Genomic DNA, 24,660 nt, shown 5'->3' with positions numbered 1-24,660 from the left:
CTTTTTATCCTTACTAAAAAGCAGACTGTCAATCTGCATGCTAGCCAACAACAACTTTATGTAGCATTGCTGTATGCTAATTACAAACCTTTATCCTGATATTAAACCACTTTTACACACATAAAGTTCACAGAGAGGATGCAGACGCCCTCTTTATGCAGCGTACTAGTTAACAGTTTACATTGTACTTTAAAGAGCTGCTGTAAGGCGGGTGTTGTCGAAATACTCGGACTGAACGTGGAGAAATCGATTACTTCTCAGTAACGACCTCTCCGCATAGTGTGGCGAGCTAGCAACAGTGAGAGCGCTGACCTGCTGCAGTTGTGTGAGGGCGCCACTGGGAGAATCCCTCTCTCCGCTCCCTCTGTCTCCACAGCTCCGTTTTCCCAAAGAAAAGAAGAGGAGAACTAGGTCCGGGGAGGAGGAGGGCCGCCATTACGGAAAGCTGACAGAAATACCACTTTCACACGCGCAATCTGCTCATAAATTGATCGGGACATGAGCAGTTTGTGTTGCAGCAGAAGGCATTTCTTAAGCGAAACAGCACCGGCGATTGCATCAAACTCACCGTTGTCTCGTGTGCGCGACCGGCCCAGCGTTATGTGGGCACAACAATGGACAGAATAATTATTGAAAAAGCAACGTGGTCAACCGGGAGGAGAAGACGACTGAGTAGATTTTTTTTCTTTTTTTAAACACGCGTCTCAATCTCGCATTGGTGAAGAAAGCGTTGCGGGAGCAGAAATCGGATTGTTCTATTGTTCGGGATATTTATTTCTTGCCTTTCCCGTGTTTGATTTCAGTTAAAACATTAGTGCAAGGAAAAAAACAAAACAAAACAGGAGAAATCCAGACATGGGTGAAGGATATTGTATTCAGATGAGCACATCGCACAAATTGTAGAGGTATCGGTTTCATGTGCGAATAGTTCCGACCCACAGTGCATTCTCTGCGGCTGCTTATGCACATCAGGCGGCGGCGAGGGCTGCGGCAAGAGCTGGCCTGACAGATGCAAGAGGAGAAAGGGGGAGAAATGCAATGGTATGTATTCTACGTGCTCGCTCTGCTTTATTGGCTATTTCCTAGCGAAGCTGTCGAGTGCTACACCCCAAGACAGCTGGGTAAATACATTCCCGTGAAAGGTTGTCTGTCTGTCGGTGTGCAGGAGGTAAGGCTATCCCGGCTCTCCGGCGCTGCCATTTCATTATGTAGACAGCAGGCCTGGCGTGGTCACCCCTCTCTGTGCACCCTCAAGCCCGTGTTAACTGTTAATCCTTTTGCAGAACATATAAGGTTACACAATCTTAGCTTTAAAAAAAGTAGGTTGTGTGAAGGGAATTGATTAAAAGGGCGCTTTGGTGTGCTGTTTTGCTGATGGCGTTTTGGTAAAGGCATGCTGGTTGGTTTTTTTTCTTTATTTGAAAAGAACTTGTCTGCTCATTTGGATATCAGGCCTTGCTCAGCTGAGCTGTTTGGACTGCCCATGTTTGCTTCCGACCCCACCATGAAGTCATGGTCATATGGCAGGTTAAATATTTCTTCATGACTCATGCTTTTTTTGTTTTGTATTTTTTAAATGCAGGATTTTTTCACTCAGGAAATCTTATTACACATTAATTAACCTCTGCATATGGTTTATTACTATTATTATTTTAGATCACATTATGTGCTGACTATTGTAGCAGAATTGCATCAGTGCTATAATAATAATAATAATAATGGAAGCATTAGTCAGTGCCATAAAATTGGCAGTAACATTAAGTGTCTTAAAGGTGTGAGCAAGTCCGTAGCCCTTTGGCAATGATGGTAAGTGTGACTAAGGCTGTTTAATAAGCTCTTTATTCATTTTTTTGGTCAGGGAAGATGCTTTTAAAGATAGCTGCTGTTTCCCTTAGGCTGAAGAGGGTTGACTGAGGCGCTTTCACCATAGTCATTTTAATGCTTGTCACCCCACTCACTGATCAGCTGAGGTTGTCATTTTAACAAAAAGGGGGGAAAAAGTACCACTCCCAACATGTTTCTCCAGGGATTAATGTCATCTTTTGATCCTCTGTAGATGTTTTTAAGGAATTCTGGAGGTCAGTACAGCCGGTGCTGAAATGAGTCGATTAAATAAATTTGTCGATCAGATAAAAGATTATTCAAAAATTTAGATGAAGTGCAGTCAAGTGTACTTGCCCATTTTATTCAGTTCATTAATTGAATGTGCAAAAATGAGCCTTCTTCCTTATTTGAGATTGTGTTTGCCCCCCTGCAAGGAGACCACATTGCTGGTATTTCTGTTATTATATGTCTGTTTTCATTATGCTTTGCTGGTGGCAGGATGTATGCCAGTGTGCATATAATATTAATGCAGTGATGTCGGGCAACTTGAAATCAATTAAAAATAATGAGAACCAGTATTGGTTGGTGTTACGGGTTCTTTGTGGCATTTACCATTGAGAGGATTCATCAGTCTTTGTCAAACAAAGGGAATACGCACAAAATGGATTAATATGTGCCTACATTATTATTATAGATAGATCTATTGTTAAGAAGGATAAAAGTAAAAAAAATGCCTCATTCAAACTAACAAGTACATTTTTACATCTTAAAGTAGCATAATGATATTTGCTTTTATTATTATAGCTGCTTAAGGGGAAGAAGGACCTGACATTTGCCCAATCATTCTCTTTCATACTGTTTTGTTTTCCCCCTTTAATTCAAAATGAGTTTTTGGCTGATTGCTTATTTTGTCTGATTTCATTTTTTTTGTTCTCTGTTTCTTTTGACAGGATCTGATTCATGCAACGAGTGAATGAAAGAACCGTCTGCTCATATCACTGCGGCGCTGTCTTATTATAATTTAAGCCCCAGCAGACGAAAGAGAAATCTGATCTCCTTTGTAGATCAGCAACTTTATGGACAAACATTCAAGTGAACTCCTTCATACAGTGCCTGTTTAAGGCAGGATGAGTGTCAGCAGGCTATGATGGCCAAAAAGCAAGATGCGCGGTCGCCCATTTACAACCTCATTGTGGTGGGTTTGTCCGGAACAGAGAAAGAGAAGGGGCAATGTGGGGTTGGCAAGTCCTGCTTGTGTAATAGGTTTGTGCGTCCTAGCGCTGATGACTTCTACTTGGATCACACGTCCGTGTTGAGCACCAGCGACTTTGGGGGTCGAGTGGTCAATAATGATCACTTCCTGTTTTGGGGGGAGGTGTCACGGGTTCTCGAGGAGGGGCCCGAATGCAGGATGCATGTTGTGGAGCAGACCGAATTCATCGATGACCAGACGTTTCAGCCGCACCGTAGCACTGCTATGCAGCCATATATCAAACGGGCAGCAGCAACCAAGCTGGCCTCAGCAGAGAAGCTCATGTACTTCTGTACGGATCAGCTGGGTCTGGAGCAAGACTTTGAGCAAAAGCAAATGCCAGAGGGTAAGCTGCAGGTCGATGGCTTCCTCCTTTGTGTCGATGTAAGCCGTGGCATGAACCGAAACTTTGATGACCAGCTGAAATTTGTCTCAAACCTGTATGGTCAGCTGAGCAAGACTAAGAAGCCCATTGTGCTGGTCCTCACCAAATGTGACGAAGGAGTAGAGCGCTACATTAAAGATGCACATACCTTTGCTATCACAAAAAAGAGTCTACCGGTAGTTGAGACATCGGCACGCTCAAACATAAATGTGGACCTCGCCTTTCTCACTTTGGTTCAGCTTATCGACAAGAGCAGGGGCAAGCCTAAGATCATCCCATACTTTGAGGCCCTAAAACTCCAGAGTCAGCAGATAGCTTCTGCTAAGGATCGCTATGAATGGCTAATCAACCGTATAGTAAAGAATCATAATGAAACCTGGCTAAACACCAGTCGACGCATGAACAACTCCCCAGAGTACAAAGAATATGTCTTCTTGGAGGGAACGGCTAAATGCAAGAAACTTTTTCAGCAGCATGTCTACCGTCTTAAACAGGAACATATTGAGAGGCGTCGAAAAATATACGTAAGCACTCTTCCTTTAGCACTTAGCTCTTTAGTGCCTGACCTGGATGAGATTGATCAGCTGAGCTGGTCTGGGGTACAGAAAGTCCTTGAGTCCAAGCAACACTTCACCCACTGGTTTGTTGTTCTGGAGGACTCGCCATGGGAGGATACGTCTCACATCGACAACATGGAAGATGAGCGAATCCCTTCTGACCTGTTGGAGACTGCTGAAGCAGAAGAAATTTTTAATGCCCACCTGGAGCATCTGCGCAATGAGTGCAAACGGGCGGAGATGAGGCAGGAGTTTAAGCACAGGCTGGCTTCCTCCCCTTTCGTAACACCTGGTAAACCTTGGGAGGAGGCCCGGAGCTTCATCATGAATGAAGAGTTCTACCAGTGGCTTGAGGAGCCAGAATACCTGGATCTCTATAATCGGCACCAGAAGGAGATCATTGACCGTGCTAAAGAAGACTTCCAGGAGCTTCTGCTGGAATACTCTGAGCTTTTTTATGAGCTTGAAGTGGATGCTAAACCCAGCAAGGAGAAGATGGGGGCAATCCAAGAGGTTCTTGGGGAGGAGCAGAGGTTCAAGGCACTACAGAAGCTTCCTGCTGAAAGAGATGCTTTGGTATTAAAACATATCCACTTTGTCTATCATCCCACCAAGGAGACCTGCCCTAGCAGTCCACACTGCGTAGACTCTAAGATCGAGCAGCTGTTAGCATCACGTTTTCCCTCCCATTACCCCTTTTTTGACGTGAAAGCTCATTTTGGGGACACCAAGGCTGACAGAATAAACCTCGTTATACTTGGGAAGGATGGACTAGCCAGAGAATTTGCCAATGAGATTAGAGCTCTCTGCACAAACGATGACTGGTATGTGTTAGACGGGAAGATGTACGAACTGACGCTGCGACCTATTGACGGAAATGTACGTCTTCCGGTAAATTCTTTCTACACCCCCACTTTCACTCCTCATGGGTGTTTGTGTTTGTATAATTCAAAAGAATCACTTTCTTATGTGGTGGAAAGCCTCGAGCGACTTAGGGAGTCAACTCTGGGCCGAAGAGATAGCCAGCTAGCACAGCTGCCGACTTCACTGCTTTTAGTCACTAAACGAGGTGTAGGATCATACGTTGATATAGGTGGTGACACTGCCTTAAACTTGATAACACAGGGGCAGCAGTTTGCAAGGAGATTGCAGTGTAGCTTTTTAGACCCCGCCTCCCCCGGTGTGGGCTACGGCCATAACATAAGCGAGACCCAAATAAACCAGGTGCTGAGGGGCCTTCTGGATATTAGGAGGAGCACATCTTTTAGTAGCAGCTCCCCACCTCTCCTCCCTGAGCCTCCAGGCCTCCGAGACTCTCAGCCAGTCCCAGAGGCAGACCTTCGCATTGTCATGTGCTTAATGTGCGGAGACCCCTACGACACTGAGCAGCTCCTATCGCCTTTCTTAATGCATCAGCACTGCAGGCCCATGTCTAATAGCGGCACCTCCGTGTTGTTGGAGCAGACAGTTGGTGGACATAAGCTGGCTATAGAGCTCTCTCTGCTTTCATACCACGCCTCCTTCACTTTGAGGAAGAGCAGGTTAGTGCACGGCTACATTGCAGTCTACTCGGTCTCCCGAAAGGCCTCCCTGGAGACCCTTTGTGCATTCTTGTGCGAGGTGCAGGACATCATCCCTATTCAGCTGTTGGCAGTCGGAGATAGCCAGGCAGAGCTCACTGACAGCGATTATGCCTGTGAACAGCTGATCCAGGGGGAGGAACTAGCCCGAGAGATTGAGGGTCGCTTCAACAGCTTGGTTTGTGGGTCTGGGGGGGTGGTGGGGGGCCTCCACAGGATAGAAATGTTTCATCCGTTTCTGATGGAGGTAGTAGAAAAACGCAACATCGTGGAGGCCACGCACATGTACGATAATGTCGCTGAAGCGTGTACCAATGAAAATGTCTACTCCCCACGCTGCAGCTCTCCTAGTCCTGTCACTATGTTCCTGGATTCCGAGGACGACGTAGAGCCGTCGCCACCGTACTATGATGGCACGCTCACATCTCACAGTAGCGGCTTCAACATGCCTGACTTAGATTCCAGTGACATCTCTGTCATATCTGATATCAGGGACTTTGAGAACAAACTGAACAACAAAGTACCCCCCCAAGTGAGAGTGAAACCAGGCGTCACTTTCGATTTCCGGAAAATGAGCCGTAACCCATATATCGACACGCTGGGTCATCGGCGGTCCTTACCCTCTGCTGTCACCTGGGTTCCTGGCGGCGACATGGGATACGATCCCTCAGACTACGCCGAACCCATTGACGCCGTTTCAAAACCCCGCCCAAGCAACGAAGAGATCATCTACTCGGTACCACATGACAGCACACAAGGAAAAATCATCACCATCCGCAACTCAAACAGGATGCACTCCAATGGAAACGGCTCAGACAGCGAAGCGGACAGCAGCTCTCTGGAACGAAGGAGGAAGTTCTCTGCAATTGGCGTGAAGCCTCGTCTTTACCGTGACCGCTCTAAGCGGCTGGGCAAGTTCAGTAGCTTTCGCACGAGCTTCATAGGCAGTGATGACGAGATGGGAGCTCTTCCAAAGTCCAAAGAAGATGACTTTGGGACCCTTAAAGGTGAAAGTCTAGTGAATGAGGAGAGCGAAGACCCAAAGAAGAGGAACATTCTGAAGAGCTTGCGGCGGACAGCCAAGGTGTGTTATTATTGAGAAAAGCCATTTGTCATGTTGCATAGCTTTCAAATTAGTGTAATGACTGGACATTTTGTTAGAAGCCATGGAGTGCACCTTGGTGTCAGCGTAATTATTGCTTTGAGATACTAAGAGTTTCGTTCTTTTTCTTTTTTCCTGCAGAAAACTAGACCAAAGCCCCGTCCAGCTATTCCCAAGCCCTTGGAGAGCAACTACTTCGGGGTCCCCCTGGTGAATGTGGTATCCCCAGACAGACCGATCCCTCTCTTCATTGAAAAGTGTGTCCGCTTCATTGAGACAACAGGTAAGTGCCTTTTATTCCTCATTAATTAACAGCTTATTTTGTGCTGTTCCTTTAATTGTGTTTAAAGTTTCATTCAGAGAAATTCTCACTGCACTCATCACTTATCAGGTTTTTAATTTGTACTTTTGGTAAAGGTCTTTTATGGAATTTATTTTAGTGATTAATCATCTTCACATTCCTGCAGAGTTCCTAAACCTGTGCACCTGCTCATGACCATAATGCAATGTGAAATTAATACTAGGGTGCGTTTAATCTTCAGCATCTGTTTAATCTTCGGCGTCTGTGTTGCCTCGTCTGTTTGCAAAGGGGCTGATGAAGTGTTTGTGCTTTGCTTGTTTCCCACTGTGACACCCACCCACGTCTTTCCCCTTTTCTCTGCTTCGCTTGTTCTCCTTCAGGCCTGAATACGGAGGGTTTGTACCGCGTAAGCGGCAACAAGTCGGAGATGGAGAGCATGCAGAGGCAGTTTGAGCAGGGTGAGTTGCTCATCGTACTTGTTTGAACCAGCTGTAATTATGTGACTGCCTAATCAAAACATGAGCAGGGTTACTGGAAGAAAGTGACACAGAACTCATTGCTCATTCCCGATGAATGCTACGACTGACGGGCTTTAACTGTCATTCTCCCTGTGCAGACCACGGATTAGACCTAGTGGAGAAAGACTTCTCCATAAACACTGTGGCTGGAGGCCTCAAAAGCTTCTTCTCTGAACTGCCTGAGCCCCTGGTGCCTTGTGCTCTGCAGGTGGACCTACTGGATGCTTTCAGTAAGCAAACACTGCTGGGCTGGGAGAGTCTTTACTAGAACATAAAAAGATTATTTCTTTAGAAAGGAACAGGGGTGGGAAGGTTTTGGCAGAGCTGCTCCATTTTAGGTGTTTTAGTCTTGACAAACATTTTTCTGACGGCGTAGAGAGACGTTTCAGCTTTAAATCACTGTGTGTGATGAAGTCTTTAAAAAAACATCCTGTTTGTGCAGAAATCAGTGACAGAGAACAGAGGCTGTATACCATGAAGGATGTCCTGAGGAGGTTCCCCAAGGAGAATTATGATGTCTTCAAATATGTAACGAACCACTTACACAAGTAAGTCCCCTGTTTACGGTTTAAATCACTTTCATGCGTTGTCATCTCCTATTTTTTCTTTTGTTTGCTTGTTTTTTACCCCTCCTCCACTATATGAGAAGGAATCAGTCGGTGTACCTTTCTGTGTTTTCTCAGGGTGAGCCAGCTGAACAGGGTGAACTTGATGACCAGTGAGAACTTGTCCATCTGTTTCTGGCCCACCCTCATGAGGCCAGACTTCTCCACCATGGATGCTCTGACTGCCACGCGCACCTACCAGACAATCATTGAGACCTTCATCCACCAGTGTGCATTCTTCTTCTACAACCAGCCCCTCCTCGACTCCCCCACCGGCCTGGGGGGCCTCCCCGCCTCGCCCACCACCACCCTCGGCGGGAGCTCTGCCTACTCTTGTTACCGCTCCTCTCCACCTCACACCACCCCTCACTTCAGCCCCTTGCAGCAGTCCCCACCCACCACCCCCCAGTCTCCCCTGCAGTCTCTGCTCCCTCCCCTCCACCAGCACCCCCACGCCCACCATTCCCCCGCTGAACAGGAGACACTGTGAGAGACAATGAAACCATGTGTGCCCATGATGATGCTGGACCTTATCACCAACACACACTAAAAGAAAAAAAAAAAAAAGTAAAAAAATAAAAGAAGTAAAAGAAAAAAATGTGCACATGCACATTTCATTTTTGATCATGATGGACAACCCAGGTTATGAGGACTGGAGATGGAAAGTGTCTGAGAAACTTCCCCAACTTGCCAATTATGTTCATGCTTGTGTGCGTCGGAGCGGAGGCTACCATTACCAGTGAAGCTCCTTCCGCCCTCTGATCTCCTGGATGAGTGGATGTCAGGTCAGAGAAGTGGAGGGCAGGGGTCACGGTCACAGCGAGCCACCACTCATCCCATAATACAAAGAAATAGAAACCTCTATGCCAAGCTGGAAGAGAAAGACTCGGGGCCGCCGTGTTTTTAGTATGTGTAAAAACTGTTTTTAGTTTCTTTTTCTCTTGAAAGTACTGCCACTGGATTTATAGTCTGGTCCTCTGTAGGTCCTTTGGGCAGCAGTTTGCTCCATATAGCAGAGTTTCCTCTGTGTCTGCCTTTTGGGTTTCTGTCATCGGCTCTACTTGAGGGGTCAGCATGGGGATGGGAGGGAAGGGAACGGTTGGGAGTAACACATCCAGGGATGCACTTTAATGATCACTGTTGGGTTTTTTCTCCTCAAAAGGGGTTTTTCTTTTTTTCTTTTTTTTTTTGACATACTGTTTTTTTTCTTACGTGATTTTAATTTCACAGCTCAAACAGCCATACCCATTGCCACGACAGAGCTCTGGCAGATCAAACTTTGTTTACATCAGACCTGTTTTTTGTATCCACAAACTTATCTGAAGCACTTTTTTTTTTTTTTTTTTTTTTTAATAGTGTAGTGTTTAAATATGAAGAAATGCCACACGGATTCATTGTTCATGTTTGTTTGTGTAGTGGTCAAGTGTGGCATCAGTACAGGCTTGTGAAACAAGATCCTTTTTGTAAAAAAAAAAAAAAAAGAAAAGGAAAAAAAGTGGATCCGGTGTGGGTGGGTGGGGGTTTCCCATTTTAGGTCGGTGGGAAATCCAAATCCGCTCGTGTTCCTCATTCATCCAGCCATGTGAAAAACTCGTTTTGTTTGTCCTCTTTTCTAGCTGTTGGTCGATCAGAGTGGGCGTATTTAGGGATGCTTAGTTCGATTAGGCCGTCGGAATATCAGTGAAGGCTTTGCCTGCCGTCGGTCAAGTGAAGGAGAAAACTTTTGCTATTTTGAATGTGTAACCCAGCCACGCCATCCATGCAAATTTTACGCTAGCATCTGTTGTCCACGTAAACCAAACACTTGAAACATGATAGGTTTCCGGACGTGTTGCTGTGGCTGTTTATCAAACCGAGCGCTTTGTATCCATGTACTATTAACTCTGAAGGTTTAGTATTCTCAACGCACTGTCACTGCTAGTCCTGCTATTGAAACACAATGACCAGTGGAAGTGAAGTACCTGCGGATCGAGACGTTCAGGAAGCACCCGTGGCAGTTTACTTGCTCTAGTTGATTAGTTTTGCGCTGCAATATCGTCCTTCATTTTCGCTGAAAACAAGCAGCACTGATAATGAAGGCCTAACAACTTTAATAACGGTTAAGTCCATGAGAGGAAGCACTGTCTCTTTCAATGAAGGTGAGAGATGTGGACCAGAGGACCAGCTCTGCTGTAGTTCTCGGTTGCTATGACCACAGAATAGTGGGATCAACTGTATGAATATTTAGGATCAACAATTACTGGTACTTTTTGGGATCACAATACTGTTGGAAGTCAGTCATTATACCTGTTCGTCAGGAGTATAAAATGAGGGCTTTCCTCAAACCGTGCAGTGCTTGCAGCTGAACCTGGCACAGAACCGACCAGACAACACGATTCCCTGGAGTATATAAATGTTACGGCATCGCTCTCGATGCCCATCCTCGGCAGATCCTGCTGAGGCAAAAAAAAAGTGAGTGCGTACTACTCTATGATGGTTGTTTATTTGTATGTTTGGGGGGGGAGGGGAGGGGGACACCACCTTTTAGTCAATGGTAGAAAACATTTCTAGTGTGTATTTCAATGATTGAAAGTCCATTTTTACAATTTTGTGAATGGTTCGAGGCCACCTGAGTTTAGTGCATGATTTAAAAAAATATACAAAACACACATACACACACATGCACACACCAGGGGAGAAGGACGAAAGCCTCCCTCCCTGTTTTAAAACGTGAAATTAGAAGAAAACCAATACTGAAGTGAAAATAGCTGCAACGTGAAAGTTGATGTACTGTGCACCAGAAGCAAACCATGGAATTTGTCTGACTGAGAATAGTGTTTGAAGATGAAGGCCTTATGTGAACTGTATAATAGTTAATAAATTAAATCTTGTAAAATTGTCCCCAGTTTTCGCTGCTGCCTCTGTCTCCCATTGATCCTTTTCTCTGTTCAGGTTTGAAATGAGATTAGAGCTCCGCTGGTAAAAGCGCATTCTTTTGATTATGCTTTGCGAAGCCACACAATAGCAGCCAGACGAAGGTTGTCACAACAGTAGAGACCAAGGAATTAAAAAATATCAATCATCCCATTTTGTAAGTTAAAAAAGTCACTGTTGTGGGAAAATGGAGCGGAGGGCTAATGACAGTTTTTGAAAAGCCATTCTGTATTGTGCTCCCACCCGACAACATATAAGGTTGTTATTTTCCACTTTTTAGCTGTGGAGTAAATAAGTGTGCTTTTTCTATTACTACTATTTTCTTGATTGACAGCGTAATAAACAAGCACAGCAACGCATGAATAGTCTACATGGCTGCTGGCACATATTGCCAAGGACAATGATTGAAGATTGTGTTGTATGAAACTTTTAATATAATCATCATCTTCATCATCATGATAAGGTTATTCTCCACAGCATGCATGCAGAAATACCTTTACAGTAGTATTAGGAGCTATTAGTGAAGCACACATGGTGCTTGTGACTCTGAAAAGCATCAATTATTCACAGTGTATCCGTCATGAGTGACTGCACGCTTTTGGGAGAGCACTGTCGTCACAGTATCTGTTAACCTCTGTGGGGAAGGGTCAAACATTATAGCGTTATGTCGCCCTCTTGTGGCCGTAGATCTGACACAGTGGGTGGGTGTTTCATTACATCTAGTGCATTCTCGTCCATATTGTACACTTTTCTGGCGAATCTTTACAAGCCTGTGTCTCTGTGTGTGTGTCCTTATGTACTGCTACTTTTAGTGCCATTTCTATCGGATTTACTTATTACGGTGGGCTTGTGAAAACACGATCAATTCTGTGGCTTAAGAACTTCTTGAAGTGTCAGAAAATAAACCACATGATGTCATAATAATATTATTACCTATCATGGCTCCACTATTCAAATAAACCTAAGGAATCCTGAGCTGAAAGAAGGTGTAGAGTTCAGTATTTTGGACACTGATCAAGTCAATTCTTTGTCAGTCTTTCTCTTTCCAGTATGCAGATCTAATGGAAATAAAAGCAGATGGTCATTAGCGCATATATCTAATCAGCCAATCACATGATTGAGAATGGGTTCTTGATGGATTTGAGCATATATATAAATGCATAAAGAAAGGCCTGCTGAAATTCAGAATGAAACATCAGAATGGGGATCTCTAGTTTACAGAGAATGGTCTGATATCAGAGATCAGAGGAGAATAGCCAGACTGCTTTGAGCTAACAGGAAGGCAACAGTAACTCAGAATTTAGTGTAAACAATATGAAAGCATAAAACATCATGTTTTACTAACATCTACTTATTTCTGTTCTTGGATTTCACTCGAGAGGCTTTGCACAGTTCAAAATAATCCTTTTTTGTCATATTCTGAGTCTAGGTCCATTCCCTCAGTTCATTGTCTGCCTAAATCTGTGTTAGCTCCTTTCCCATCTTTTAGGCCAGCTGTCTAAGAAGGGTTTGATCAGGATGGGCTCTTGTGCTTAGCGCCACAACCGTGTACCTGAGAGGACCTTATCGAGGATATCAGGCATCATAAGGAGCCAAGTGTAGACAAATCTGCCTTGTAGAGAATCTTTCAAACATTTCTTTGATTTCCATGAGTTTTTGGCTTATGGAAATCCATGGAAGATGACCTTTAGAGAGCATCCACCATAATAACAGCATACATATGACAAAACAGAAGGTCAACCATCAAATTACCACAATTACCACAATTATGTAACTTTTCAAGACTTTTTCATTCATGTGGCAGCTCATTTACTATATGTATATATTTATATATGTATGTGTTCATGAACACTGGTTTGGCTGTAAACTCCATGCGTGTGTAGGTCCAGACATTTTCACAAGACATACAAACAGACCTCTAGATAATGACAGAAGCCGTGACATATGAAAGATAGCTTTATTGCACAAGGTGTTAAATGATCTTTTTAGTTTTTGCTTTCTTTTCATAGAAAATGTACCTTTGAACACAAGCAATTGCTGTAACAAGCAACTCAAACAAATGTTTGGGATACCCTCAACATTTTTTTTTTTTTAAGTTTGGATTTTCATACACTTTTTCCCTTCAATTTTTCCCTTTTAGCAAGCATGCAATGACTTAATTTGAGGATGAACAAAATATAAAATAATGCTAATTTTTTTAAAAAAGGAAAAAGGACAAATGACAACATCAAAAGACTTTAAAAAAAGAATAAAAATTCAACAAATTAGTATCAAAAAACGTAAAGGGAAAGAAAAAATGTTGGGTTTTTTTTGCCCATTTCAGAAGTAAAATACTTTTTTCTTAATACTATTTCAATTTTGAAACTGGGGCATTCAACCCTGATGTGTCCCCTGATTTATTCTGACGAAAAAATAGCTCTTCATACAAAACTGTGTATATGTACAAGACTTAATCTATAAACAACACTGACAAAGGTAGAGATGATGGATCTTGTATGAATAGGGTGTTGAATTTTTTTTTACTTAAATTTATCTGAATGGGGTTTAAATGACAGGAGCCTGAACGATTCAGGTTTACAGACAGACTCCTGTCCAGTATATACACAATACAATAGTAGTTTGTGTGACCAAAAGAGCTATGAGTCCCTGATTTTCACTTGGCTGAACTAGTTTTAGCCACAGGCCACATAGCTTTGTACCGTTTGGCCTCTGGTACCAAAAAATTTAGACCAAACAAGTTGAACGTAAAATCAAAACGTGAAAATCAACCGAAGAACAGATTCCCCTCCCCCTAAACAAACAAACAAGCAAACAAAGCAAATGGATAAATAAATATAAAACCGCTGCTTTGTAAATGCTTGAAACAACCGATCCAATAGTTTCTTGTGTAAATGCACGTTAGCGCAAAAAATGGAGGGGCATCGAGATGACGAAAGTGTGGCGTTTACAGTACTTAAAACTGGACAACAACAATGATATCGATCATATAATTTTCAAAACGGAACTCCCTGACATATAACATCTCTCGACATTAAATTATCTTACTTCATTCACATCATGACTGGGACTCCTTCAGCTAGCTGTCTTTTTAATCTACGAAGAGCAAAGCCTAGCTGTGTGACACGGCTGACGGAGAAGTTGGCAGGATGCTCTATCCGTGACTGTCAATCTCTGCCGCCCGTGCCACAAATAGAAGCCTTAATACTCTATAATAACTAAAAGTCTGTGACCACTTTGCAGCAAACCTTCTCCCAGCATAAAACTTACTCGGGGATCCTCTGAGACACTGATTTGGTTTCTGAATGTTATTGTATTTACCAGCCACTCAGGCTACTGACACGCTTAATAAAAAGTCAAGGAGCCTATATCCTCATGGGTAGACTTATATTATTACAGAAATCCTGGAAGGCCTTGTGTCATGATTGTTTTCACCAAACAACCAAGGAGGCATTGCGATCCAAGGATGTCGTGTTCTGCTGCACTGTCTCGCTTCTCCCATGACACCGTGCGGATAGGAAAGCATCCCTCTCTGTCCAAACGTAAGCAAAACACCCTTCTTCTAGTCACCCTACATACAGTAACATACAAAACATCCTGTATATATACTAAACATTTTCTCTCTTTAGTCGAACCTTCTTTTTTTTTTAATTTCTCTTTTTAAAATTTCATGATTGAGCGATTGTCTCGTTCTTAAAATTTGACATTAACATTAAATTGCTGTATATAATACTACACTATTGTAGTATGTAAAATTTATACTTTGTCATAATTTCACTTAAATGTCAATAATATACCTACATAGAAATATATATGTAAATTCTTTATAATACCAAATATTCTGTATTTGTCATGTGAGAAATTATAGCTGGTTCATTTGGGTTGTCATGATTTGTTTAAGTTAGACAATGTTCAGCTGCAGAGTGATGTGTGGAGGATGCTAATGTGACTAAAATCTTCTTGGAAGGGAACCTGAATCATTACTTTTGGGAATCAACATTATAGAATCTGCCAATAGCATTATGGGGCTTTAAGAGACACAAAGAGGGTGAAAGATACAGTAAGAAGAGGGAACTTAATCGGAAGGCTTGCAAATTGACAATAATACTCAAACTATGGAGGACAGTGTGTGTGTGTGTGTGTGTGTGTGTGTGTGTGTTTGTGTGTGTATGAGACAGGATGGCCACACAGCTTCATACTGGTAATCTTCATATTCATAAACACAGAGGTTTTAGCTCCTCGGTTACAGTCAGTATTTCAAAATGACCACAGAATCGCTTCCTGGTTTTTCGCTGTGCAGCTCCTGCGGGAGCTGAATGGAGCTGAGCACCAGCCGGCTGGAACTGTTAGTTGGAGTTAGTAGTTCTGTTATAAGAGTCCCACATGAACATGAAAAGTAGGGTTAGCTGGGTCTCTGTCTGGGAGAACATCTTTCCCAAGGTAAATCAGACAGGATGCTGGGCAGTTCACCATTAATTGGGTTTGAAGAAAAAATGGTTGCATGCCCATTCAGACCCATTCAGAGCGCCAGAGTGGGGCTGGCTGAGGAGTGGGACAGCAGTCTGTGCAGAAGAATGGACTACACCAGCGTGTATGACTTGGAGTAGGCCCCCACACTCTGTTTCTGCAACCTCCCCAGTGCAGAGGAGCTGCTCTCTAGGAGCGAGTCTCTGGAGCCCCCCACCTTGTTACTGTTGGTGGGGTTGCTGCTCGTGCTGGAAGTGGAAGCTGTTGCTGCATTATTGGAGCTGGGCATGGTGAGAGTCCTTTGAGGCAAGGTGGCAGTGCCAGAGCTCGCACCCAAGCTGCCCAGCCCAGAGTGGCCCAGTGTCTGGGCCTGCTGCTTCGCAGGGTCTAGAGTCTTGTGACGGCCCTGGGTGTGATACGCCCGCTGCGTCAAGCTGCGGATCGACGCTTCTCGCGGCGGCACTGCTGGGCATGGGTCATGCAGCTCCCCTTGCTTGCGGAAAAATGGGTCTGTCTTCATGTAAAGGGGTAGGTTACAGAATTCACCTAAAAAGGCCACAGAAGAGTCAGGACAAAACCATACAATTCATTCATATGAGTAATAACCACTTCCTATAACAGACACAAGTGGGATATTTTGCTTGTGTATCATAAGTCTGTTACGTGCATGCAATTATTAGTGCTATTAAATATTTTTTGATTCATCCTTGAATCATCCAGAGTAGCAATAATTCATTGGCTTGCACATTTATCTTCATTGTGTAATAAAAACCTTTCTTTGTTTATACAAATGCCAACTTTACACAGAGACCTTTTTATTCCCATTACAATATTTCCAGTTTGTATATTCTGACCTGATCACACCTCTTTGCCCTTCATTGTGTATAATGAAAGGCAAATGGCAAAAGTACAGAACAGAGCAGGCATCAGTGATATGAAAGTCAGATAAAGTGTCTTGCAAAAGTATTCGTCCCCCTTGAACTTTCCCACATTTTGTCACATTACAGCCACAAACATAAATCGATTTTATTGGAACTCCACGTGAAAGACCAATACAAATTGATGTACACGTGAGAAGTGGAATAAAAATCATACATGATTCCAAACATTTTTTACAAATAAATAACTGCAAAGTGGGTTGTGCGTAATTATTCAGCCCCCTTTGGTCTGAGTGCTGTCAGTTGCCCATAGACATTGCCTGATGAGTGTTAATGACTGAATACAGTGCACCTGTGTGTAATCTAATGTCAGTACAAACACAGCTGCTCTGTGACGGCCTCAGAGGTTATCTAAGAGAATATTGGGAGCAACAACACCATGAAGTCCAAAGAACAAAGCAGACAGGTCAGGGATAAAGTTATTGAGAAATTTAAAGCAGGCTTAGGCTACAAAAAGATTTCCCAAGCCTTGAACATCCCACGGAGCACTGTTCAAGTGATCATTCAGAAATGGAAGGAGTATGGCACAACTGTAAACCTACCAAGACAAGGCCGCCCACCTAAACTCACAGGCCGAACAAGGAGAGCGCTGATCAGAAATGCAGCCAAGAGGCCCATGGTGACTCTGGACGAGCTGCAGAGATCTACAGCTCAGGTGGGGGAATCTGTCCATAGGACAACTATTAGTCGTGCACTGCACAAAGTTGGCCTTTATGGAAGAGTGGCAAGAAGAAAGCCATTGTTAACAGAAGACCACAAGAAGTCCCGTTTGCAGTTTGCCACAAGCCATGTGGGGGACACAGCAAACATGTGGAAGAAGGTGCTCTGGTCAGATGAGACCAAAATGGAACTTTTTGGCCAAAATGCAAAACGCCATGTGTGGCGGAAAACTAACACTGCACATCACTCTGAACACACCAACCCCACTGTCAAATATGGTGGTGGCAGCATCATGCTCTGGGGGTGCTTCTCTTCAGCAGGGACAGGGAAGCTGGTCAGAGTTGATGGGAAGATGGATGGAGCCAAATACAGGGCAATCTTGGAAGAAAACCTCTTGGAGTCTGCAGCACCTTCCAGCAGGATAACGACCCTAAACATAAAGCCAGGGCAACAATGGAATGGTTTAAAACAAAACACATCCATGTGTTAGACTGGCCCAGTCAAAGTCCAGATCTAAATCCAATCAAGAATCTGTGGCAAGATCTGAAAACTGCTGTTCACAAACGCTGTCCATCTAATCTGACTGAGCTGGAGCGGTTTTGCAAAGAAGAATGGGCAAAGATTTCAGTCTCTAGATGTGCAAAGCTGGTAGAGACATACCCTAAAAGACTGGCAGCTGGAATTGCAGCAAAAGGTGGTTCTACAAAGTATTGACTCAGGGGGCTGAATAATTACGCACACCCCACTTTTCATTTATTTATTTGTAAAAAATGTTTGGAATCATATATGATTTTTGTTCCACTTCTCCCGTGTATACCACTTTGTATTGATCTTTCACGTGGAATTCCAATAAAATCGATTCATGTTTGTGGCTGTAATGTGACAAAATGTGGGAAAGATCAAGGGGGCCGATTACTTTTGCAAGCCACTGTATAGTATGAAAATGAGGAACTGATGTGGAAGTAGGTTGCAAAATGGCTTGGAACAAAAATCTAGTTGTTGTTTTAGCAACCAGTGGCTTTTTGTTACTCTCATCCTTGTGTGTCTTTAATTGTGGGCATGCAATACATACATATGGGTGTCCTAACTGTAATTATGTGTCATTCTAGATGTGCACTGAATGTAAAACAAGTAAAAACAACAAAACAAAAGAACAGCGTCCCCACATGGGTCTCAGCTCTGATACTTACTTTTGTTAGCACGGTGGGGAATGGGCACAGCCACATTTTTACCGCGGTCGTAGTCCTGCGGTTTGGGTGGTGAGGCAGTGAAGCGGCAGATGCCTGGTTCAGAGGGTGTACTGAGGGAGGTCATGCTGTCTGCTGGGTCATTGGTACCTGTCGTCATTTGATCAGACGAGCTATCAGAGATAAAACATTCTGTGATTGTAAACTTGGCGTGTTGTAGATGCTCCTCCAGCTTGGCGTGCTCATACGCCCTAGCCAGCTCCTCGTAGGTGGAGGACGCGCTCTCTGTGGACACCATGCTGTTCCGTCCCTTATCTGAAAGAAAAGAAGTGTAGTTTTTTCAACTATTTACTTAGCTGCTCAATTACAAGAGAGTAAGTTTTCTTAATTTTAACCCACCTGTGTCCTGTGAGAGGCTGGCACTGTAGCTGTCACTCTCGGTGGCTGTGATGCCATGAGAGCCCATCGTCCGCCAGTCAGACGTCAGAGTTCGTGCAGAAGCTGTTGACTGACTTTGACTGGGGCGGCTAAGCGTCCACTGGCTGGAGTATCTGTTTCTAGAGCTGTGGGCTGATTTTATGCTCTTTCGTGACACTGGGTCTGAGATGAGAGAGGTCACAGGGATCAGAGAACATCTTAGGATCAAAGATGCTTGGTATCCATGTATTAGCTGTCAATAAGTCTATATTTTCTCAAATGTATTGGAGATGTACTTCAATAAGAGATCAAATCTGTTGCTCATATTTAAAGGCTCAAACTATTTCACTGAAAGCTGTGACAAGCAGAACAAATATGAACATAAAACAAACTCACTTGTGCCAGGCCGAATGTCTGACATGTCAATCAAAGGGCCTGAATTCTGGATAAGGGCTTGGTGATGCAGAGAAACGCCTGTACAGAAGTTCTGTGGATTCACTGACTGGCTGAACTCTGTGTCTGTCACCGGCACTGCTGCCTTGTCCTCTCCTGTTGCAAGCAAGGAAATAAACGAGTTACTAAGATCTTTTAGAGGCTTCTAAAAACCCCTCTATGAATGGCAGCTGTGTTCCTGTCAATGTGCGGTCACATGCCTATCTGTTTGATGCCTTCCTTGTCTTCAATGAGGAGCTGGACACGTGGGATGTCAATATGGAGCCTTGGTCCTTGAGGAGGACCCTTCACTGGAGTGTCTATGCTTCGATTGTTCTTGCTACACAGAGACAAAAAAACAAAAACATATATATTAAGCCTGAAATTGCTTGTAAGTGATTTATTTATGCAAAATACCGCTATTCTATACAGTACACATAACAAATAAAGCTAGCTGTCTCTTACCTGATAAGCATCTCTGCAAGGCTCTTAGCATCTGCGAGAAGACGGTATAATTATATAATTAGACATATTTTTTCAGCTTGTCACTTGTGTTAGTATATTAAATCGTTTAATTCCCACCTCTAAGTCGTTTGAGCCTCTTCTCCTTGCGTTTCTTTCGTATAATGAAGAGCAAAGCAACGCCAAGGGTAACCAGAATGACAGGAGAGCCGATAGAGAACAGTTTCTTCACATCGTCCCCCTCTCCACGAGCTGATTTAATGGGAGGGATTGTACCTAATGAGAGTAGAAGGAGAAGAAAAAATTGATAAAATTTACAAGGGTCAGTAACAGAAACATGAATGAGAGGAAAAGGAGAGACTTACTCCCATCGTAGTCAGTTGTGGCAAACTGGGAAGTCTGGTTGCCACACCCAGCACTGTTGCAGGCCTTCATTTTGAGCTCGTACCAGGTGGCCTCTCGCAGCTCGCTGAGGAAAAGCTGATTTGTGGAATTGGCCTTGAGGCTCTGCCAGGCCCAAGTACCTTTGGGCCTAAAGTCCAGCATCAGGTCAGTGATAGGGCAGCCCCCGCTGGTCCAACCCTGAAGGTTGAGGCCTGCATGAGTGGAGTTGATGTGCGTTAGCAGTGGCTGGTCCTTGTTGAACACCGGTTCTGGAAAAGGAAAAGACACTAGGTTAGAAAGATAATCATAAAATAGCAATTTAAGATGTATTTATCTGTGATGCATTGATGGCTTCATGTTTGAGAAGAAAGTTGTAACTGCTGCTACAAGAACAGACAGCAAAGAAAGAGAAGATTTATTTTGACTTAATTCCAGCTTCAACACTTTTCTCTAGACCCCTCACCTCTTCCATGCGTCTTTGCCTCAATGATCTCACTGATACGTCCTGAGCCCACACTGTTCTTGGCAGCCAACTTGACCTTGTACCAAGTTCCACAGCGGAGATTGTCCAACCTGAAGGAACGCTCGCTGGAGCTGATGAACACATCTCTCCATTCCTCTGTGTTGTCCACAGAATACTGCAGCACAAATCCTGCAGGCACACCAGTACACATTTATGTCAAACACAGCTACTAATGGTGGTGTATCCTTGCTGCAGCTCCATCTGTTGGACACCAGGGGGCAACAATCAGCTACAATTAGCTACAGCCGGCTGCGGTTTGACTTCCTTTTACCTAGAAACATAAGCTTGTTGCACAACTGGATAAGTACATATGACATCAAAAGTGTGAAGCACCCTTAAAAAACAGGTCAACAATATTTAAATACCCCTGATGGAGCTTCCTCCATTATCCCCAGGAATCCAAGCCAGGGTGATGGAGGAGGTGGAAGTAGTGGAGACAGTCAGACGAGGCTGGTCAGGAGGAACTGGATGTACACACACACACACACACACACACACACACACACACACACACACACACACACACACACACACACACACACACACACACACACACACACACACACAATAACTTAGCACCAGGACAGAAGTGTCTGTTTCACTCAAATACATTTATACATTTTCTGTTTCTTCTTACCTTGTACCACAAGGTTCACTATGATGGTGTCAAAGCCTAGGGTATTAGTGGCCGTACAGGTGTAGTACCCAGAATCCTCTGCTTTGACTAAGCGTAGCACCAGTGTACCATTGGATAAGATCTGCCGTTGGCTGTCAGCTGTCACAGGAATGGCAGAGTCCTCACTGATAAAGAGCAGACAGCTTATTTAGGATTAAGAGCCTTATATTTAAGTAGGCAGTTTAAAAAAAAATCAATTTTCCTCACAAGACATAGCATCAGCATGTGTGCATGATATCTCTGATATCTAAGGGTATACAGTGACCGCTCTGACCTGTCTTTGGTCCATTTAATTGTGGGAGTAGGCTCTCCCACTGAGCTGCAGGGCAGACGTACTTCCTTCATCCAGGGAGTGGTCACAGTGCCCCCAAAGGACAGGATTTTAGCTGGGACTGCACACAAAGATGCAACCAGTAAAACTCAACATGCATCTTTAGCACATGATGTTAAACTCAAATAGTAAGCATTACACCAGAATGACTCTATTCATACTTCAACTTGTCTTTCTGTGTCTGCTTTTGGATGATTAAGTGGGCCTGAATCCTTTCTCTTGAGGGATTAAAAAGCTGTACCATAGTGTTTTAATGTAGCCCCCTGTCAAAACTCTTAGTCTCGAGTCTATCATTTCTCCATAAATCCTCCCCTCTATTGATTTTGCCTGCTATCTCTCTCCCCAAGGGTCATTTTACTGGATAGGCCCTGTTCATCACCACATAATTAACAACAACGTTTCTTGCAACACAGCCGCTGCTCAATCAATACCACGGCTGTCAATCAATAGCAGAGATCGTACACAGAGCGAGAGGGAGGGAGACTGATGAAAGTGATCTGTGTAAAGGAGATCATGCTGCCAGTTCATAGCCATGTTTAGCGCGCTCTCCCTGATAACCTTTGCACAAATCTCTTTACCCTTCTTCTCTACAACTGGCATGCCTGGAGGACCCACCTTTCCCAGCAGGCTCCACAGTGACCTTTGCGCTAATGTTGCCTCTTCCAGCAGTTGTCACAGCTGCAGCCCAGATGAGGTATTGTTTACCGCGGGTAAGGTGCGTGATACGGTAGAAGAGCATCTCTGGGTTGGCCTCATACTCACTGGGAGCCTGGGACAGAGGGCACGCAATGTCATGTTAGCAAATAAAACGGTAATATAACAGGAGTGGTGGCAGCTTGTGGACTTGATTAAAGTGCTACATTTTATAAAGCTACAAAGGAAATTAAGATGAACATAACATTAATTTAGGCTCTATTCTGTTTAAGTTTTGGTATAACTTACGTGACACCAGGAAACTGAAACTAATGCTCCTGCAGTTGACAGGTTAAACTGTTTTTTTTTACATCTGTCATTTTCCTATTGTGACACATCAAAATGCGCTCAGTGAAAAAGGAGGTGTGCAATTTTCCTTGAACACTGTCGGTATCTTGAAACAACAAAAAAGCATACTTTTTGGAGAAAGAAAGGGAAAGCCAAATACATCTGTCAATGTCACCTGTTTGTTTAAAATTTTAACTTATTAGCCTCACTGGCAGTGTTTGCCTCGTGATAAAAGGCAGAAATGATACATATATTGTTTCTCGAATCACTTAAATCCAAAGCACAAACACAGAGTCCACTGAGATGTTTTGTCTCTGTAACACTGAGAGCAACTTGCATTTTTGACTCTTTCTTTATTTGTCTTTCCCAAAATTTAAGGATGATACTGTGCATTATTTTTGCCGGATTTTCTCAGCTATGGCTGACCTCCTTATGGATTCCATTTCCACCCAGATCAACTTGTGAATTCATTGTCTGAACAACGTAGATCTTATGCTGTATACAACTTGACATCATTTGAATGTTTTGAGGGAGTTAAAGCTTTTTGCAGAGCAAACTGAGTGTTAGGTTGTAAAGGAGAAACAGATGTGGTATGTGGTATTCTCTCTCTCTCTCTCTGTTTTTTTTTTTTTGTTCAGGCAAAACCCATAAAACCATGTTTTTTTTAAAAAAAAACAAAAACTATAGAAAATATGCACAGCGAGCAGTATGATTGCTCAGAATTGAACACAGGTTTTAGGTCAACACAAAAAAGGCAAAACAGAAAATGTAAACCTTTGTGCGGAGCTGTCTATTTGTCCCACTACTCAAAATAAATTTGATGCAAATGACCTACAGCTACTTATAATGCTGTACTCAACACTGGATTTAAGGTTTGCTTGGATGTATTTTGTCTCCAAGCAAACCTTTGAGAATGAACACACACTCACCTGCATCCACACAAACACATACATGGCAATGCACAAAAAGACTGTTGTGTCTTAAGATGATCCTCTGTTCTCTCTTTAATCTGTTCATCTCTGTGTTCTTTCACCATTTGCTTTTTCTTTTCCTCTCTGTCTAGCTCAGTGAAGAGGACTGGATGGAGGGACACAGGGAGGGGAGGATGTGCATAAGTGTGTGTGTGTTTGTGTGCAGGGGGTTCGAACATTCCTTCAGCATCGTGGCGGTGTTGTGGTGATCCAGGGAGTGATACAGGGAGATAATGAAAAGACGGACAAAAGCACTCTCATCTCGATGTGACTGATACCCTCCTCTCTCCTCCATTCCACCCTGCTTGTCTCTCCCTCTTCCCTCATCCCTCTCTTTTTCTCTCATTTCCCCTCGGTCTTTCCCTACCTCTAATGGTGTGCTTCTTTTTCTCTCTCAACCTTCTTTCCACCCCCCTCCCTCCTTCCGTCTCTCCTCCCTGCCTGTGCTCATTTACATGGCACTCATGCACAGAGAGGGAGGAGTATTTGTGAATAATAAGAAAGTGAGATTCTAGCCTGATATCAGACTTCACCGTGTGCTGGTGTTTGTGTGTACATGATCTAACCACAATTGAAATGCTTGCACGTATGTGTATAAATAGAAAATGTCGAAATGTGATGTCTCTGTGAGTGTGTGCTTCTGATGCGGCAGTGTGCATGTGTGAGCTTGTTCTCTGGCTCATTTGCATATCTACGTCTCATCACGTTGCCAAGACAACCTCATCTGTTCATCTGGGAGGGCAGGAAATAAAGCGATGGTGCAAACACAGTGAAAGAGAGACATGCGCAACACACACACGCACACGCACACACATATACACACACACAAATGCATGCATACAAGTTCATTTAATAACAGCGCTTACAAATGAATTATTTCCATTGGTAATTTAATAAGTTACTTGGTTTTCACGGACCTCAGAGATAAATTGGCCCTATATGAATCACACCCACAGAGGAGGCACTTACTGGCTGTCCAGATCCGGGACTGGAGCAGTAGATGGTGTACTTGCGGATAATGCCATTTGGTTTGAGAGGAGGCAACCAGGACACAACCACACTACTTGAGGAGGAGGGAACTGCCTTGATGCCAGCCGGTGGACCAGGAACTAGGAGAAAAGACATAGCAACATCAGCATGGCGGGCATCCATATGTGTGTGTGTTTGTGTTTGTGCAGGCACATGCTGGGTGTTGGA

At 43.6% G+C, this 24,660-nt stretch overlaps 2 protein-coding genes across 4 annotated transcripts in view; one reads left to right on the top strand and one right to left on the bottom strand.

Annotated features, from left to right (window-relative positions):
* Positions 1-271: 271 nt before the first annotated feature.
* Positions 272-13,232, top strand: arhgap35b (Rho GTPase activating protein 35b). The gene is made up of 7 exons (XM_085174461.1): positions 272-1,041; positions 2,775-6,682; positions 6,842-6,983; positions 7,382-7,459; positions 7,618-7,749; positions 7,962-8,067; positions 8,203-13,232. Exons 2-7 carry the CDS (start codon positions 2,969-2,971, stop codon positions 8,612-8,614), a joined length of 4,584 nt encoding a protein of 1,527 aa, XP_085030587.1. The 5' UTR covers positions 272-1,041; positions 2,775-2,968; the 3' UTR covers positions 8,615-13,232.
* The window catches only part of LOC146509667 (cell adhesion molecule DSCAML1-like), a 53,214-nt gene continuing 41,529 nt past the window's right edge, over positions 12,976-24,660 (bottom strand). For all 3 annotated transcript variants that reach the window (XM_085174458.1, XM_085174459.1, XM_085174460.1), the window contains 14 exons: positions 24,433-24,572; positions 22,127-22,280; positions 21,455-21,572; positions 21,142-21,305; positions 20,870-20,968; positions 20,445-20,633; positions 19,963-20,250; positions 19,718-19,873; positions 19,601-19,631; positions 19,357-19,475; positions 19,100-19,252; positions 18,686-18,886; positions 18,290-18,601; positions 12,976-16,047 (listed from right to left, as the gene is read on the bottom strand). In XM_085174458.1, the coding sequence (XP_085030584.1) occupies positions 15,614-16,047; positions 18,290-18,601; positions 18,686-18,886; positions 19,100-19,252; positions 19,357-19,475; positions 19,601-19,631; positions 19,718-19,873; positions 19,963-20,250; positions 20,445-20,633; positions 20,870-20,968; positions 21,142-21,305; positions 21,455-21,572; positions 22,127-22,280; positions 24,433-24,572 (2,558 nt within the window). In that variant the 3' untranslated portion in view covers positions 12,976-15,613. The remainder of the gene's footprint in view (positions 16,048-18,289; positions 18,602-18,685; positions 18,887-19,099; positions 19,253-19,356; positions 19,476-19,600; positions 19,632-19,717; positions 19,874-19,962; positions 20,251-20,444; positions 20,634-20,869; positions 20,969-21,141; positions 21,306-21,454; positions 21,573-22,126; positions 22,281-24,432; positions 24,573-24,660) is intronic.

This window comes from Neolamprologus multifasciatus, chromosome 10 (assembly GCF_963576455.1).
Source record: "Neolamprologus multifasciatus chromosome 10, fNeoMul1.2, whole genome shotgun sequence".
Classification (NCBI taxonomy): domain Eukaryota; kingdom Metazoa; phylum Chordata; class Actinopteri; order Cichliformes; family Cichlidae; genus Neolamprologus; species Neolamprologus multifasciatus.
Note: the sequence above shows the minus strand (reverse complement) of the source record. Positions and strands in the feature narration are given on the sequence as shown.

Coding starts and splice junctions, on each gene's coding strand:
- arhgap35b (XM_085174461.1), top strand. CDS start 2,969: ATGATGGCCAAAAAGCAAGATGCGCGGTCGCCCATTTACAACCTCATT. Junction 6,683..6,841: donor GCTTGCGGCGGACAGCCAAG/GTGTGTTATTAT, acceptor TTTTTCCTGCAG/AAAACTAGACCAAAGCCCCG. Junction 7,750..7,961: donor GGACCTACTGGATGCTTTCA/GTAAGCAAACAC, acceptor CTGTTTGTGCAG/AAATCAGTGACAGAGAACAG.